The following is a 15,826-nucleotide window of genomic DNA, read 5'->3' as shown; positions in this document are numbered from 1 at the left end:
AACAGTCAGCAAAGTCAGAGATCTCTGCTCGGCTTTGATTTTCTCTTAAGGTCAGCTGTGCGGAGCGGTAATGTCACGTCCGTCCTTACGAACGCTCTCTGGCCATATGGCAGCACCTGCACGGCTCGAAGGCTTAAAGCACAATCAGGATAAATCTCTAAGCAGTCTGTGGCTCTTGTGTCTCAGGTGCGCGTCTAAGATCAAAGGTAAGACGTAATCCACAGACGCTGTTTATGCACAAGCAACAGAGATGGACGAGTTATCTCTCTCTCTGCACCGACAACATCAAGTAAAACGTGGCATCTTAACGTTTGTTGCCAAGGGTCGCACAGATTAAAGGTTTGACATACAGAATAAACTGCATTTGACTGAAATGCTGTATTGATAGTTTTCATGTGACGTCACACCCTTATAGGAACGCCCACCTGGAGGGCAAAACGAAGCTTAGCTGCACTAACCGCCAGTTAAAGCTTGACTGCATCAAGTAATAATGTAGTAAAATGCAGATATTAATAGGCAAGATTCAGTGGACACTTTATTGATGATGTATATTTTGTACAGGCAAGAGGATGAACCCAGAATATAAACACAATGTGCAAAGTTTCACGTTAAGTATTATAAAGAAAACACTGAACCATTAAGCAGATTGAGTTCATATTCCAGCCTCATAGTGAAGTGAAGTGACATTCAGCCAAGTATGGTGACCCATACTCGGAATTCGTGCTCTGCATTTAACCCATCCAACGTGCACACACACAGCAGTGAACACACACACACACACACACACAGCAGTGAACACACACACACACACACACACACACACACACACAGCAGTGAACACACACACACACACACACACACACACACAGCAGTGAACACACACCCGGAGCAGTGGGCATTTATGCTGTGGTGCCCGGGGAGCAGTTGGGGGTTCGGTGTCTTGCTCAAGGGCACCTCAGTCGTGGTATTGAGGGTGGAGAGAGCGCTGGACATTCACTCCCCCCACCTACAATCCCTGCTGGACCTGAGACTCGAACCCACAACCTTTGGATTACGAGTCTGACTCTCTAACCATTAGGCCACGACTTCCCTCTCATCTGCTTGCCTGTGTAAATTATGCATCATTAATATTGAGATTACTGAATTTGATCTTTTAATATTACTATTTTAAATATATTATGGCACTTTAAGTCGCACTGTTTAAGATTGAAATATTGCCGCGGGTGTTTAATATGGATTGCAAATGGCCAAAAGTTGCATTTTGTTCAGAAATACCTTTGTTTTATTCTTTTGAGGTGATTTAAATATTTGGGGCTGTGAAACAGATGGAAAATTGACATGCTTGTGCTGCAGTTCTATGGATGTTTTGCCCTCTGGGTCTTCGAGACGTGTCTGAAAGCTATGAATTGGAATATTTTACCCATTGTTTTACTCTACCAATGATAAACTGTGCTGCGTGATGAGTTTTGTGTGATAGGGAGTCATTCAGCACCTGTGAGCTCCTGTTATTATGATTGTTATTATTTAGTGGTTTACAAGCTGTGCATGAAACATCCCAATTACTGTAAAAATAAGTATTTATGGCAGTGGCATATATTGAGTTTTGATATGTGAGAATGCCTCATTGGGTTTTGGGCTGTTTTTGACTGGCCACTGGGCGAGTTTTGTTTCGCAGACCTGACAACTCTGGTCATAATGCCAAGAGAATATTTTTCAAATGAAAGACAGAACAAGCACAATTTTTAAGCAGAACAGAGGTTTGTTATGTTCCAGATTCTGAAACGATGGATCTGGATTTAAAGACAATGGCAGAGGTTTTGTCGAATGTAAAAGTTCAGGTGATGAACGCTCCTCTACTGCTGCTCTGTTATTAATACTGAAAATATTTTTGCAGAAACTTTGATCATTTAGAAAGTTAACTGCACAGCATTTATTTGACAGAAATCTTTTGTAACATTATACATTATTGTAACTTAACTTTTGATCAATTTAATGTTTTTTTTTTAGTGCTGTCAAAATTAGTGCGTTAACAGGAGAGTAATTTTTTCAGTTTAAATGTTGAAATGTTGAAATGCTTAATGCAGTTAACGCAGGGGTGGGGCTTGGGTTGGCCACCCCACTCACAACTGCTGTTTCGGTCACTTTTTTCATGACAACAATTGCGTTTATTTAGACGCAGAACATCTTTGCGACCACATCAAACAGGAGCCTTTTCAGATGCACACTCAATTTGACCTCAGCGCCAGGCGGGATTCAAACAAAAGCAGAAACAGTAACGAGGAGCTTCAGCAGAACAACACTGAACTGTGGTCAGATTTTAAAAACACGTCACTGTCCTGTCAGCTGTTATTCTGTGCTCATAGCGCGTGCTGTGCTATTGCATGTACAAATGCAGCTGTGCGCTCTGTGAGAAAATATGAAGCATGTCAGATCTGTCATGTTCAGCAGCGGCAGCTCTTAAAGTAATAGCAGCTAAAAACAACAATAACCAGCTGCGGTGATGTCTGTTAATCATAGAACAAAAGGTTTTACCCAAGTTTTGCTCAAATAAACGCAGCCTCGGTGAGATTTAGAGACTCCTTTCAAAACCGTCAAAGATCGTAATTATTCCAAACTTTTGGTGGCCAGTTTTCATCACTAAAATCAGCTGGTTAAGAGTCATGACAAAACCGTTTCAGAACAGTTAGTTTGTGAAGTTCTCTAGCATCATCTGTTTGCACACGGCACTGCTTAATCAATGCAGTGAGTTTGATATCAGTGTTTCAGCTCAGTCTTTGGTGACACTGCTCTACTGTGTCAAACAGCAGTCAGAGATCAAGGTTAGTCCTCTTTTAGCCTGTTGACATAGAAACTGGAGTAATCCACGGGCCACACACAGAGACGACGTCACACTACACGACTGAAAACACCTTATCAGACACATATTCAGCCAGCAATCTGTGCGTTTCCATTTCCCCATGCAGCGCTGGCATATGTTTAGTCTGTAATTACAAGCTATTTTACTACAACACCTCAAATTTCCCAAAATATCCTTATATATAAAATTTACATTTCATTGAGCATGAGAAACGTGATACGAGATTGATATGAATATATAAAGACAAAGCGATATTACTGTAAGAAAGACACTCTTCTACAGTAACAGCATCCGTGTTTGACACCAGAAAGATTACAGAAGACAGCGTGACAGAAGCTAACTAGTAGCTGCGTTGGCCGATTAACAACTTTTGTTCCTTGTTCCTCTTTTTTGACCTCTGACAGAGAGCTGCTGAATACAGTTGTCCTCAAAAAACAAAATAGCAGTACACCATCAGTAACCTGAAAAAATAGGGGCGAGACTAGAGTTGGGTATCGTTTGAATTTTATCGATTCCGATTTTTTTTTATTCCCAGTTTCGATTCCAATGTGATTAAATAATGATATCAAACATTTATCCTGCGTCTCTTTTTTGCAAACCATTTATTGGAGCTGAATACCATGGACAAAAATCAGCCAGCTACATAAAAACTGGACTCTTTAAGAGCTGTTTGTGTGCAAAATAGAACTGCATGATTCTGGATAAATTGAGTTTTTTTCCCAGTGGAACTTGTGGTTCTCTCATGATTCTGAAGAAAAACCATATTAGACAACTAAACAAAATCACATGTAATTTATGAATGACTCACTCAGAATGTACTTGCTTCATTACTGGATGAATCAGCGTCCTTGAACGAATCTCTTGTATGTTTCAAAGACAAATGCATTCTAACAGACTCTTTTCGTCACCTACTGGCGTAACAATGTAATCGATAAATCTTCATTTGAAGTGTCAAATTACTTTCAAAAGGAGATGTACTCTATTTTAATCTTGCAACATGTTTAGCTATCACAGATATTATACTCAGCTTTTTTGGCTTCTGATCGCAAATGCAGCAAAACTTTGGAGCGCTTAGATTAGCGAGCAAGGTCCTGGCAGATCGCTAGGTCACACCGGTCATCACAGATGAAGAAAAAAAAAAGAGCATAGGGATCGATAGGTGGAATCGAAATTTTAATTTGACAACAAGTATCTGATTCCTGACCTTAAGTATCCAATTCTGGAACCCTAGGCGAAACCCTTTTGGGGTAGGGGCGTGTTTGTTTTGGTGATTTCAAATATCCACATTGGCTTTTAGAAATCGCTTACCCTGCCTTAAAGCCGCAAAAATAAGATTTAAACATGAATCCTGCATGTTCTGCGTGTCTCTGTGTGAATGAATGACGCAAACGCGCGGTTTTGTTTACTACACACACACACACACTGAAGCACGTGACGCTCGCGGTGTTTTCAGCGTCTCTCGCTGAAATAAAATGATTAATTTTCATTAATTAAAAGATAAATTAATGTAGTATGCCTTCATTTCATTGAACACAGAATTTATAAGGCTGTTATTAAGAATAAACAAAAGTTGTTTTTATTCGTTCAAATAATTAGACATGCTAAAACCCAGAATTTGGTAACAATTAAACATAAGGTGAGAAAAAAATAAGACATTTCAAAGGGCCCTAAACATGCCATTTTTGTTAAACTTTTAATAAATTTATGTTGAATTGTATAAGTTTCATGATTTGAATTAATTAGACATGCTTTTGATTAATACAATTTAAATTAACCATAAAAAAACAGAATCTAGAAAAATTTAAATTGAAAAAAAAAACAGAATTTAGAAAAAATTACGGAATTTAAAAAAAAAAAAAAAAAAAAAAAAAGAGATTTCATAGGGCCATATCATAATTGTCATAAAAAGAAATGTTCCAATGTTTAGTTCAATGTACAGTTCAAATAATTGTTCATTTGTTATATTGACTTCTGTCATTAAAAGAAACACACGATTGCTTCAAGTGTGTGTGTCGGTGTCCATCTGCACCCAGATCCCCTGACCTCTACCCAGCTGAAAACTTGTGTTGTGACATTAAAAATGTAGTTTCTGAATAAAACCCAAACATTCACAGAAACTGTGGAACGCAGTTGGTTCTTCCTGGGCTGAAATACCTGCTTCAAGGTGCCAGAAGCTGGTTGACTCGATGCAAAAACAATGCTTATGCAACTAAATATTAGTTCAGTCATTTAAATTGAAGTTTAAAAAAATATCTTTAGTTTCTAAGTGTTTGAGTTTGAAGAGAGAAATATTGATACTGCTATTTTTTAAACAGTTCATATTTATATTTTTTGCCTCCTGTAAAAAAACAAAAACAGACTTCATAAAATCTCTTAATACTTTGATTTAGAATTGAATGTGTAATGTTTCCACTATATTTGAAAAATGGAAATATTTGCCCATTATTCACTTTCATTAAGGCAGTGTTATATATTTGAACACAACTGTGCGCGATCAACTCGCTCCAGTACCAAGCTGTGAAAGTTTAACACTGAAGACCGTGTGAGCCGTGAGCACTGCCATAGGGCTCCAACAAAGCATTGTTTTGGTAATCAATTATTAGAATGACTAATCAATTCATCAAAATAATCATTATTTCACTGATTAATCAGTAGACTTTGATTGATTATTCAGCTTTTACAGTTAGTTAAAATATTGAGTTATACATATTTAACAAATAAATAAAGGTAATCACTTCAGCTTTTGAAAATCATATTATGTAATTACAATTGTTATACAATTAATTTATACTAATAATGCATATATTTGGCGCACAAAATGAGATGACAGCAAAACCATTCACCATTTAATTATTATGCCTAATATCTCCTTTTGTAAATCATATGGATAAGAAACAAAATAAAAGGTAAGTGATGTTTTATTTTTGGATAAACTGTTTTATTCACAACATAATCTCTCTTAAAATACCTTTTATAGGGTTATGATCAAAACAGTCCTAGATCAAGCTTTGATCTCTGTAAACCAAACTAGCACTTCAATGAAATTATATTTGTTCCCGCTAATAAAAGATTTTATCAGTAGCTAGCTTCACACTGGAGCGCTGCTTTATAACAGAAAATCAAGTAATTCTGACTGATACTGACTGTAAAGATGCTTGCTATCTACTACATAAAGTACTATATATTGTTAATAAATGTGAGGTGACTGTACTTTACTGGAGTACTGAACAAACATCCACATCGCTGAGATTGCTTAACTGCTGCTTTCTCACCGCTGTCACTTTATGTTGTGTTTATTTTATTATTGAGAGGAAAGCGTATATTCACACATTTATCCAAACACTGCTAGGCAGCTTCAGGTTGGGCTGTGTTTGCTTTGAAGAGCCGTGTCTTCTCTTGAACTGCATCCAGGAGGGCTCAATTACAGTCTTGCTCTACAGCGCCGCCACACTGGTCAAACCTCAGTATTGCAGGCTCTTACATTAGCTCATATGAGATCAAGCGACTACTCGACAACAAAAGTATTTGTCGATTTAAATAATTTTTCTATTGTCGACATTGCTGATAATGTCACCTAATCGTTTCAGCCCTAGTTTGAAGTGTGATCAGAGACGTTCAACCAGAGCTAAAAATCCTACCATACGTTAGTTTCTACATTGAGTTTTTAGCAGCTTTTTATACATAGACTACAGTGGACAAAACTATGTGAAAAACCATATGACAGGCCAGGAAGTGTTTTCACATTTATTTTCTGTTACGCTTGATATCAGCACTCTTGGAGCAGATCACATCACATTCCAATGAATGAGCAGGGAAATAAGTGTCAGTACTGAACAGTGCGTTTAATATGTCTTCAGAAAGGCAGAAAAAGTACATGTACGGCCAAAGCAGCAGAAAAGGTCAAAGTAAAAACGACAGAAAAATTAGTGTAAACATTGGTATGGTAGAAAACAAGATGGAAAGATTAGTAGTGTACTGATGCTTAAGTTGCTTCACTTTTGTTAGACAGCTAACGATCTGTAAAACTCACTAGTATTTACATGCAACTCGGAGATGATCACGCTTATCTACATCGATAGACGGCAGTGCAGCACATAACACAGCAGAGATATCAGTACTAAAGCAGTGATGGGAAGATGCATCACTCTACTGACTTGGATCTTTGACCCTTCATGGTCTGAGTCGTTCGTTCTTCTGTCAAGTATGCACAGGAAACAGAAATGATTAGTTTGGTCCCGAGTTATGGGTTCTTTTGAAATACTGTATTAGAAATGATGGCCAAATTTAGCTCATAGGGAACTTGTTTTCCTCAATGCGCACATGCATTAAAGCAGTGTTTCAGCTTTATTGTGCTCAATATTTATAATGATATTAATAACAGTGCGATAATAAATGTTGTATATTTTGCATGTCTGTATTTTGGAACAGACCAGACAGAAGTAGGGACTCAGGAGGTGAACTAATATAGCACATGTGGCTCTCACGTGACGAAAGAACGAACGATTCTCGGACCAGAACACTGAATCAAGAACGAAGAACGAATCAATTCTGATTCCTGTACCAGAACTCTGCCGAGTGCAGTAAAGATTCCTCTGATTGAAAAACAAAGCATGAAAAAATGTCAAGATGTGATTTTAAGCCGTACTGCACATCCCTAGAGATAATCCAAACTATTTCCTGAATAACAGTATAAATAGATATGGTGACGCAGTGAAGTGGTGCACGGCTGTATTTGTGTGGATCTCTCTCTCTCTGTTAATGGCAGAGTAAAATGAGGGTGTTTATGCCTTTAAGCACCTGCTGGTGGCAGTGTGAGTGTGTGTGAGTGAGTGAGTGTGTGTGTGTGTGTGAGTGAGTGTGTGTGAGTGTGTGTGAGTGTGAGTGTGTGTGTGTGTGTGTGTTCCAGACCATTACTCTCTCTCTCTCTCTCCTGAAGATGTTTTTTTTAATCGTGTACCAAGACAAGCAGCACAGCTGAGACTGGAGACCGGCTTGGATATTTTAAGCACACACACAAACAGTGAAACACACTGTAACTCAGGGGTGCCCAATAGGTCAATCGCAATCTACCAGTCGATCGCAAAGGCAATGCTGGTAGATCACACATCATTTAAATAAGCTTAGGTCAGTGGTTCTCAACGAGGGGGGTGTGGATGCGAGACGTACTTATAATTTAAAAATATATATAAATGAATAACAGCACCACCTCTCTATGTATTCTGTGATATTCAATGTTTCGAAGCAGCTCAAGCCGTTTGTGAAACACAGACTGAACAGCGGTTCAAAACACCTGACCGCTGCATGAGCATATGATAAAGCTCTCGGCTGGATAAAGCAAGCCACTGTTGTAATAGTCAAGTTTTGATGGATGCCGACTATAATCAAGATAAAGATGATTACAGTGACCTACAGGAGTACATTAGGCGTGCGCGTGTCTGTTATTATTGATGCGCAAACGAATCGGCGCACTGATCACTATGACATATTTCTGCTTGACAGTTCAGTAAATTCACATAGTTGTATACAGCGAGTTTGAGAGGATCTGTGGTGTTGATGTACATATGGGCATCAGAAGCTCCAAACAGCTTGTTCTGACAGAGGAACTATTCACTGATGACGTCGAGATCGCCGAGTTTCCACTTTCAGAATGGTCTCATTTTTCATTAGTATTTTGGTATGCTTAGTGATTCTGAATGGATCCGTAGTTTATATGCAGTCCTTTGGTATCTCCATGTTGTTAAAATTACTGTATAATTGAGCTTTACGTAGGTTTAAGTTGTACAGAATATCTGCAGTGACATTTCTGCAAAGTATGTTTGCAAAAAAGAACATGGAATGTTTAAATCTATCTTGAATTTGTTTCGTTTATAAATAATTACATGGAACTGAAAAGTAATAACACTAGAATACAAAGGTTTCAGTTATTAGAAAAGGTTGGGGGTCTTGCAATATTGATTTGGAGAAGAGGGGTCTTGGAGTAAAAAAAGTTAAGAACCACTGCTTTAGGTAAATGCAGGCCATGTTCTACGGGGTACTAAGAATAGAACATTATTATTATTCTTTTTTTTAATTAATAAATATAAAGAACTGAATCCCACTTTACAAAACATATTTTAATTCCTCTTCCACTGAATTGTGTGTATAACAGAATCTGTCTTTTGTCCTGCATCAGAAAAGAAAAGAACGCTTATGCTTGCTGATGTTTCTATGAGAATGAGAGCAGTGGGCTGACATTTAGACAAGGCTAGCGGGAACAGAGTCATGCAGAGAACAGACAGAAGACTCACGGGTGCGAATGCGCCGTCTCGTAGCGCTCGAAGGGGTGCATCAGGTCGTGCTTGTTGTTCATGTAACACTGAGTGCACAGGTCGTAGTCGAAACACACCTTACACTTCCAGCGCATTCCCATGATGCCGTGCTTCTTACAGCTGTCACAGATGATGTTTGAATGTCGGACACCTACGAGGAAGAAAGGGAAGTGAACACAAGGGTATATTAAATGAAAGATCAGCACGTCTAATTCATTTCATAAGGTCATCTTCTGCTAGAATCCAGCAAACGCTGAAGACGACAGCAGCGCAGCGAGTCTCTGAACACGCTCACGTCTGTCTGCATGTCTGTTTTCCCGAGGCTTTCGCTCCATTAATCAGAAACACGTCGTTTGAGGCAGATGAGACTGATTTAATGATGCGGCAAAAGCATTAAGCATTTCCTTATAAACACAACAGCCACAGTCTCCTGCTGAAAGATAAAAAGGAAGGAAGGAAAGAAGCAACGCATCTCATTCATAGTAATGTCATGCAGTTTGAGAGACAGACATTGATCTCGTTCATCTGAAAGACACATAATCAGTTGAGGGATGCACAGAACTGTGGTGTAACTATTAAAGCCAGTAAGCATCTTGAAGTAGGTTTCTTGAAGCATCTTGGAGACACAGTTCACAATCTGTCTCAGTTTGTTCTGTTTCTTCATGTCATTCCAGACAGACTGATGATGATCAGATCAGATCACTAACATCTCACTGGATTATTACAATTAATGGCTAAATGAATGTTTGGAAATGTAAACTGATATTTCCTACAGACACACTACAGCAAAAGATACAAACAACTGACTTAAACCCATTTTTTAGCTGGTGAAATACTAGTGTTGTGATGATTTTGGCCAGCGCTGTATAAGCTTCTGCAGCTGCTGCAGTGTTTAGCATGGCTGGAACTGGAGGAGGTGTTGGGTCTCACCGATCTGTGCGTTGTCGTACAGCAGCAGGTCGTAGGCGCTCTGGTATCCGGTGCGGTAGTTTGTACGCGTCCCGCTGTCCCACTGCACCACCACAGTTTTGTCGGGCGTGGTGGTGCTGCCCTGCCGGCCGATCTCCACCACCGTGCCCACGTGCCCCTCTCCTTCATCCTGGTTCCCCCACTTCCAGTCCACGCCGCGCACCACACGCATGCCCACCTCCATGCTGCCGCGCGCCGGCTGCCCGCTGTGGCCCTCGCTGTGCTTGCGGTGCGCTCGCGGGCCGGCGGTGGCTGCTGGGGGTCGAGGCGCCGCGAGCGGAAGGGTCTCTGGAGACAGATCAGGGGTGACTGCAAACACACAAGGACAGAGACAATCAGTTCTCCAGCTCTCACCTTTCAGCATCAAGCAGGGATGCTCCATTATGACAAAAATTTTAATCAGAATTATTTTGGTCAATATTATAAATCACCATTATCTAACACGATTATTAGTGGGCCACTGACCAAAACTTTAGATGCAAGATTTATTTAAAGATATCTATCAAATGTGTGACCCTGGACCACAAAACCAGTCGTAATGGTCAATTTTCTGAAATTGAGATTTATACATAAGCTAAATAAATAAGCTTTTTGGCTGATACACAACTATTTGAAAACCTGGAATCTGAGGGTGCAAAAATATCTAAATATTTGATTACAGCCATTACCGGGGAAACCGCTACTTCTGCCGCTCTCAAAGCGCCTCCTGCTGGCAGAGAATCAGTTTGCATTTTCAGTAATAAGCCCGTCTCCAGCAACGTGTTTCTGTTGTTGCTCAGCAACTCGGAGCACTTTTCATATTCTTTATCCTGGCTGAAGCACATTTGTTTCAATCTATAAGAGTAATGAGCCTACACTAGCAGTCAAAAGTGTTTGAACAGTAAGATTGTCATGTTTTTTTGTTTTCTTTATAGAAGTCTCTTCTGCTCACAAAGCTTGTATTTATTTTTATCCAAAGTACAGCAAAAACAGTAAAATTCTGAAATATTTTTACTATTGTTTGACAAAGCACCTGTTTGCCACTGCTGAGGGAGCGGCACTGGCCTGAACACACACTTACACACACACACACACACACACACACACTCACACACTTACACACACACATTCTCCATTCCCCCTCCCTCACCTGTTATTTCTGCGTTCAGCAAAGTGAGTGCACGTGATGAACCGATCGCCCACGGACATTTCTCCACATCACAGTTTCCACCGTCGCATACCCATTCACCTCACACACACACACTCATTATCCGCATCTTGTCTTTTGTCCTTGTGTTTACATTCGAGTGTTTGTTTGTCAGGAAGTAGTCGGTCTTTCGGGGGTGAACGCGACAGAGGGCGCCTGCTTTTAAAGGCACAGAGTGCGTTGCGCCTATAAAAAGGGAGGCCAGACTCACACATAGCGCTTGTTAACCAAGTCGGCGAGAGTGTTACAGTGGTACCTCAAGCAAACCCTTATTTTTTTGTATATTGTGGATATGGTGTGTGTTTGTAAATATAGTTTTCATCTTTATTTTTCTATTTGTTGTTAATTTGGTACTTTGAAGAATATATACAGGTGTGCACAAAAATATACCACTGTGGGCCGTCTGGATTATTGGCACTGTAAATAAATTACACCCTGCACGATTTTTGTATTTTCATGGACTCACATTCCCTTTTCCCCTCCCCCTGAAGCGAGTCGTGGTACTTGCTTCATCACATATTGAAAATGTCTGTTTTCTATGTGAATATGTGTTAAGCTGTAATGTATTTCTGTGATCTGCAGCTGAATGTTCAGCATCATTACTCCAGTCTTCAGTGTCACATGATCTTCAGAAATCATTCTAATATACTGATTTACTGCTCAACAAACATTTCTGATTATTATTATTATTATCATCATCATCATCAATATTTAAGACAGTTGAGTACTTTTTTTTTCCCAGGATTCTTTGTTGAATAGAAAGATCCAAAGATCAGCATTCATCTGAAATAAAAAGCTTTTGTAACATTATACACTATACTTGCTCTGTTGGCTGTGGAGTCGAGACATTTGCAAATATGATTAAAAGATGAATATGAGACAAAAGAATATTGGGTGATTCAACACATACATGTTTTAGCAGCTAAGAAGTTCAGCACTTTTAGAGTTCATCCCTCTATCTGATGTGAGCATAAGTATTGGAGCAGTAGCCTCTCAGGTCTTTCTAAGTGATCAGCTGTGTCCTGTTGCATTAATTCTTCAGACATTAAAAGCAGGGAATGTGTTTATCAGTTATATCCATTACTTCTGCATTCGATGATGACACACAAACCAGGATGAAGATGAGGGAGCTGACTTTGAGAGAAAAGCAAGTAGTTTGGATGTTAAAAGAAAAGAGGAAGTCAGTTAGAGCTCTAGCAAAAACAAAGGGCATGGAGAAATCAAGAGTTTGGAAACCACCAGCGACACCAGCAACCAACAACGACCTGATCGGCTGAGAAAACAACAGTAGTTGATGACAGACAAATCATAAAAGCTGTGAAAAGGACCCCTAAAAGACGTGTCTGTAAAATCAGCAACAACTTCCAGAAAGCTGTGGTGATGCTCTGACAATCTACTGTCCTCAGGAGACTTTGACACAGAATTACAGATGCTACACAGCAAGATGCAAACCTCTGACCAGCACCAAACATAGAAAGGAAAGATTAGAGTTTGCAAAAAAGCACAAAGGATGAGAGCAAGAGTCTGGTGATGTCTATGGGTCACAGACTCACTGCTGTGATTGTGTGCAAGGGATCTGCAACTAAATAATAGCTTTTAATCTTTAATATCTGCCTTATGTTCAACTGTCCCAATACTTATGCTCACATCAGATAGAGGGATGAACTCTAAAAGTACTGATCTTCTTAGCTGGTAAAACATGTATGTGTTGAAACGGCTAATAATAAAATGTGACATTCTGTAGTTTTGTCTCATATTCATCTTTTAATCATATTTGAAAATGTCTTGACTCCACAGACAACAGAGCAATCTTGTCTTTACTGTTGCAATACTTTTGAAGGGCACTGTATGTGTATATATATTTTTATTTAATTTTTTTGTGGGGGGGGTATATAAATTAATACATTTATGATAAAGACATTTATAATGTTACAAAATATTTCCATTTCAGATAAATGCTGTTCTTTTGAACTTTCCATTAATCAAAGAAACCTGAAAAAAAAATCTACTCCGCTGTTTTCAACATCATAATACTAATAAAACATGTTTTTTGAGCTGCTATAAAATCAGTATATTAGAATGATTTCTGAAGGATCATGTGACACTGAAGACTGGAGCAATGATGTTAAATCAGCTTTGAAATCACAGGAATAAATTACATTCAAATAGAAAGCAGTTATTTTAAATAGTAAATATATTTCACAATGTTACTGCTTTTGCTGTACTTTGGATCAAATAAATGCAGGCTTGGTGAGCAGAAGAGACTTCTTTAAAAAAACATTAAAAAATCTTACTGTTCAAAATCTTTTGACTGGTAGTGTATGTATAGATTGAAGTTAAAGATATTAATATTAATAAGGTGAGTGAGATATTTATTTGACAGTGATTTCACATTTCTTGTTTGTATGAAGCTAAATACAAATAAAAGATGAACATTCATTTATTTGTGCTGGGTTTTTTTCTAAAATATGATATAGTTTTATAGGAGGAGGTTTCATAGACTTGGCAAATTCATGTTTCATAAGTTTGTAGGTACAGACATCTGTTGTGGGTGTTCTTGGCGGTTTTTATGAGACTTTTTTAATAGTGTTCATATCGATATCGGAATTATATCGTATCGACCGAAATTAAGAAATGTATTGGATGAAATTACTTTTGGTAAAGAAAATAAGTACAAAACACTTTGTAAAAAGTAATTTAAAAAGGGAACTGTAAGGAAATCAATACATAATAATATAATCTGCTTTTTACTTGTACAAATATGTGCATTATACTTCATAAATAACTGAATAAATCCTGTTGGACAGTATTTAAAGTCAACAGAAAACTGAACCTAGTTCTTCTCAATACAGGCTCCTGTTGTAACTGTGCACAAATCATCAAGCACATGTTCTTAAAGAACAATAAATGGTCTTTTTAATCTTTTGCCCTTATAAGCAGTAGGTGCAGTAGTCCTTTACAACTGACTGCAAAACTAAATCACAATCTACATTTCTCTCACTGAATGCCTCGTTTCACTTCAATTGTAACATCACAAAAACAAAATGGGTTGTAAATGTGTCATGTTGCATTTAAAACACTATTTCTGCAATGAAGTTTATTTTGCTTATCAAACATCAATAAAATGCATTAGTAAAGTTGTCTACAAAGGCATAATTATTAGAACTTGTTTTTTTATTCCATTTCAACCTTAACAGCAGAACCGATACTGAATGTGAAATAGTGTCAGAGATCACAATTCAAGCCGTGCATGTGCTCTCTCCTGCTGAAGGGCGTGAGGCTGACAGCACATGCCTCATATTCTCATGACTCCAGTGCTTTTTATGGCTTTGCTAGAGGAAGCTGAGGGATTTGTCATGTACTGCAATATCCATTTAACATTTCATCAGTCACTTAGTCTCTATTTTTAATGCATTGGTCTGGGAAGCTCCATCCACAATGACATCTCATTGGTTTCAAACATTGGTGGAAAAAAACTAAAAAAAACTATGATCTGGCAGGAGCACGGCAATGCTGTTATCCAGGACTGGTGAAAAGGGTGTTACTGAATCACTGATAAATCCCAGTTTAAATATTGTGTCTGATCTTTATGGTCATTTCTACAGCACTAGAGCCACAAAGCATGCATAAAAATGAACTAGAAAGTTCATCACCATTCCTATTGACAGAGAATATCTTTCTTCTCCTTTCAAAACGGTCATTGTTCAAGTAAATCCCATCAAACACCAAATGCAACCTTGTGATCAGTATTCAGACAGAACCAGCCGTAATAATGAATGCAGTCAAAATGATTACGCAGCGGTACATGACACACAGTCAAAGCAGACCTCGTACAAGCTGCTGAAATCAGATTGAATTAAATAGGCTAACATATGCCAGCTGTCTCATAACTACAACAGACAAGGAGAAGAGCCACAGATGTGTGTCCACTCACAGCCCTGGGCGCTCAACCTGTTGGACCAACGAAGGGAGTTTATACGTAGACGGCCGGGATCAGCGCTTCTGAACAGATGGACAGCTCTACAGTGAAGCAGCTTTCTCACGGAGATTCACACAGAAGTCCATGCAAACAGCTCAGTGAACCCCGCTGGCCTTCACAGCACTGGACAATGCACAGAAACTGAAGGAAAACCTGTTCACAGACAGAGCATGATCTGAGACTGATACAAGAATCATGTTACAGCCAAAGACCAACGCATGCTCATTATAATGAATGTACACTAGCTGCTTTTCCACTGTGGGACCGTGCAACTGTAAAACCCCCCTTAACACACACCTCTCTGAAGCAAACGTCACAGCATTTCAACAGCAGGAGGGAAATTAATTCAAATATAAAATATCATAAAATTCACTTAAAAGGAAAGTTCACCCAAAAATTAAAGTTCTGTCACTAAGTACTCACTCTCATGTCGTTCCAAACCCGTAAGACCTTCGTTCATCTTCTGAACACAAATGAAGATATTTTTGATGAAATCTGAGAGCTCTCTGTCCCTCCATAGACAGCAA

General features: G+C 38.7%; 1 protein-coding gene across 5 annotated transcripts in view; it reads right to left on the bottom strand.

The window, feature by feature from the left end:
* Positions 1-15,826, bottom strand: part of LOC306849781 (E3 ubiquitin-protein ligase MIB2-like) — a 73,740-nt gene that overhangs the window by 39,626 nt on the left and 18,288 nt on the right. For all 5 annotated transcript variants that reach the window (XM_079385090.1, XM_079385089.1, XM_079385086.1 and 2 more), the window contains exons 2-3: positions 10,096-10,443; positions 9,145-9,316 (exon numbers count right to left, since the gene is read on the bottom strand). In XM_079385090.1, the coding sequence (XP_079241216.1) occupies positions 9,145-9,316; positions 10,096-10,443 (520 nt within the window). The remainder of the gene's footprint in view (positions 1-9,144; positions 9,317-10,095; positions 10,444-15,826) is intronic.

The sequence above is a fragment of the Barbus barbus genome (genome assembly GCF_936440315.1).
Source record: "Barbus barbus genome assembly, chromosome: 29".
NCBI lineage: Eukaryota > Metazoa > Chordata > Actinopteri > Cypriniformes > Cyprinidae > Barbus > Barbus barbus.
The sequence above is the reverse complement of the archived record's forward strand: the minus strand, read 5'-3'. Positions and strand labels throughout refer to the sequence as shown.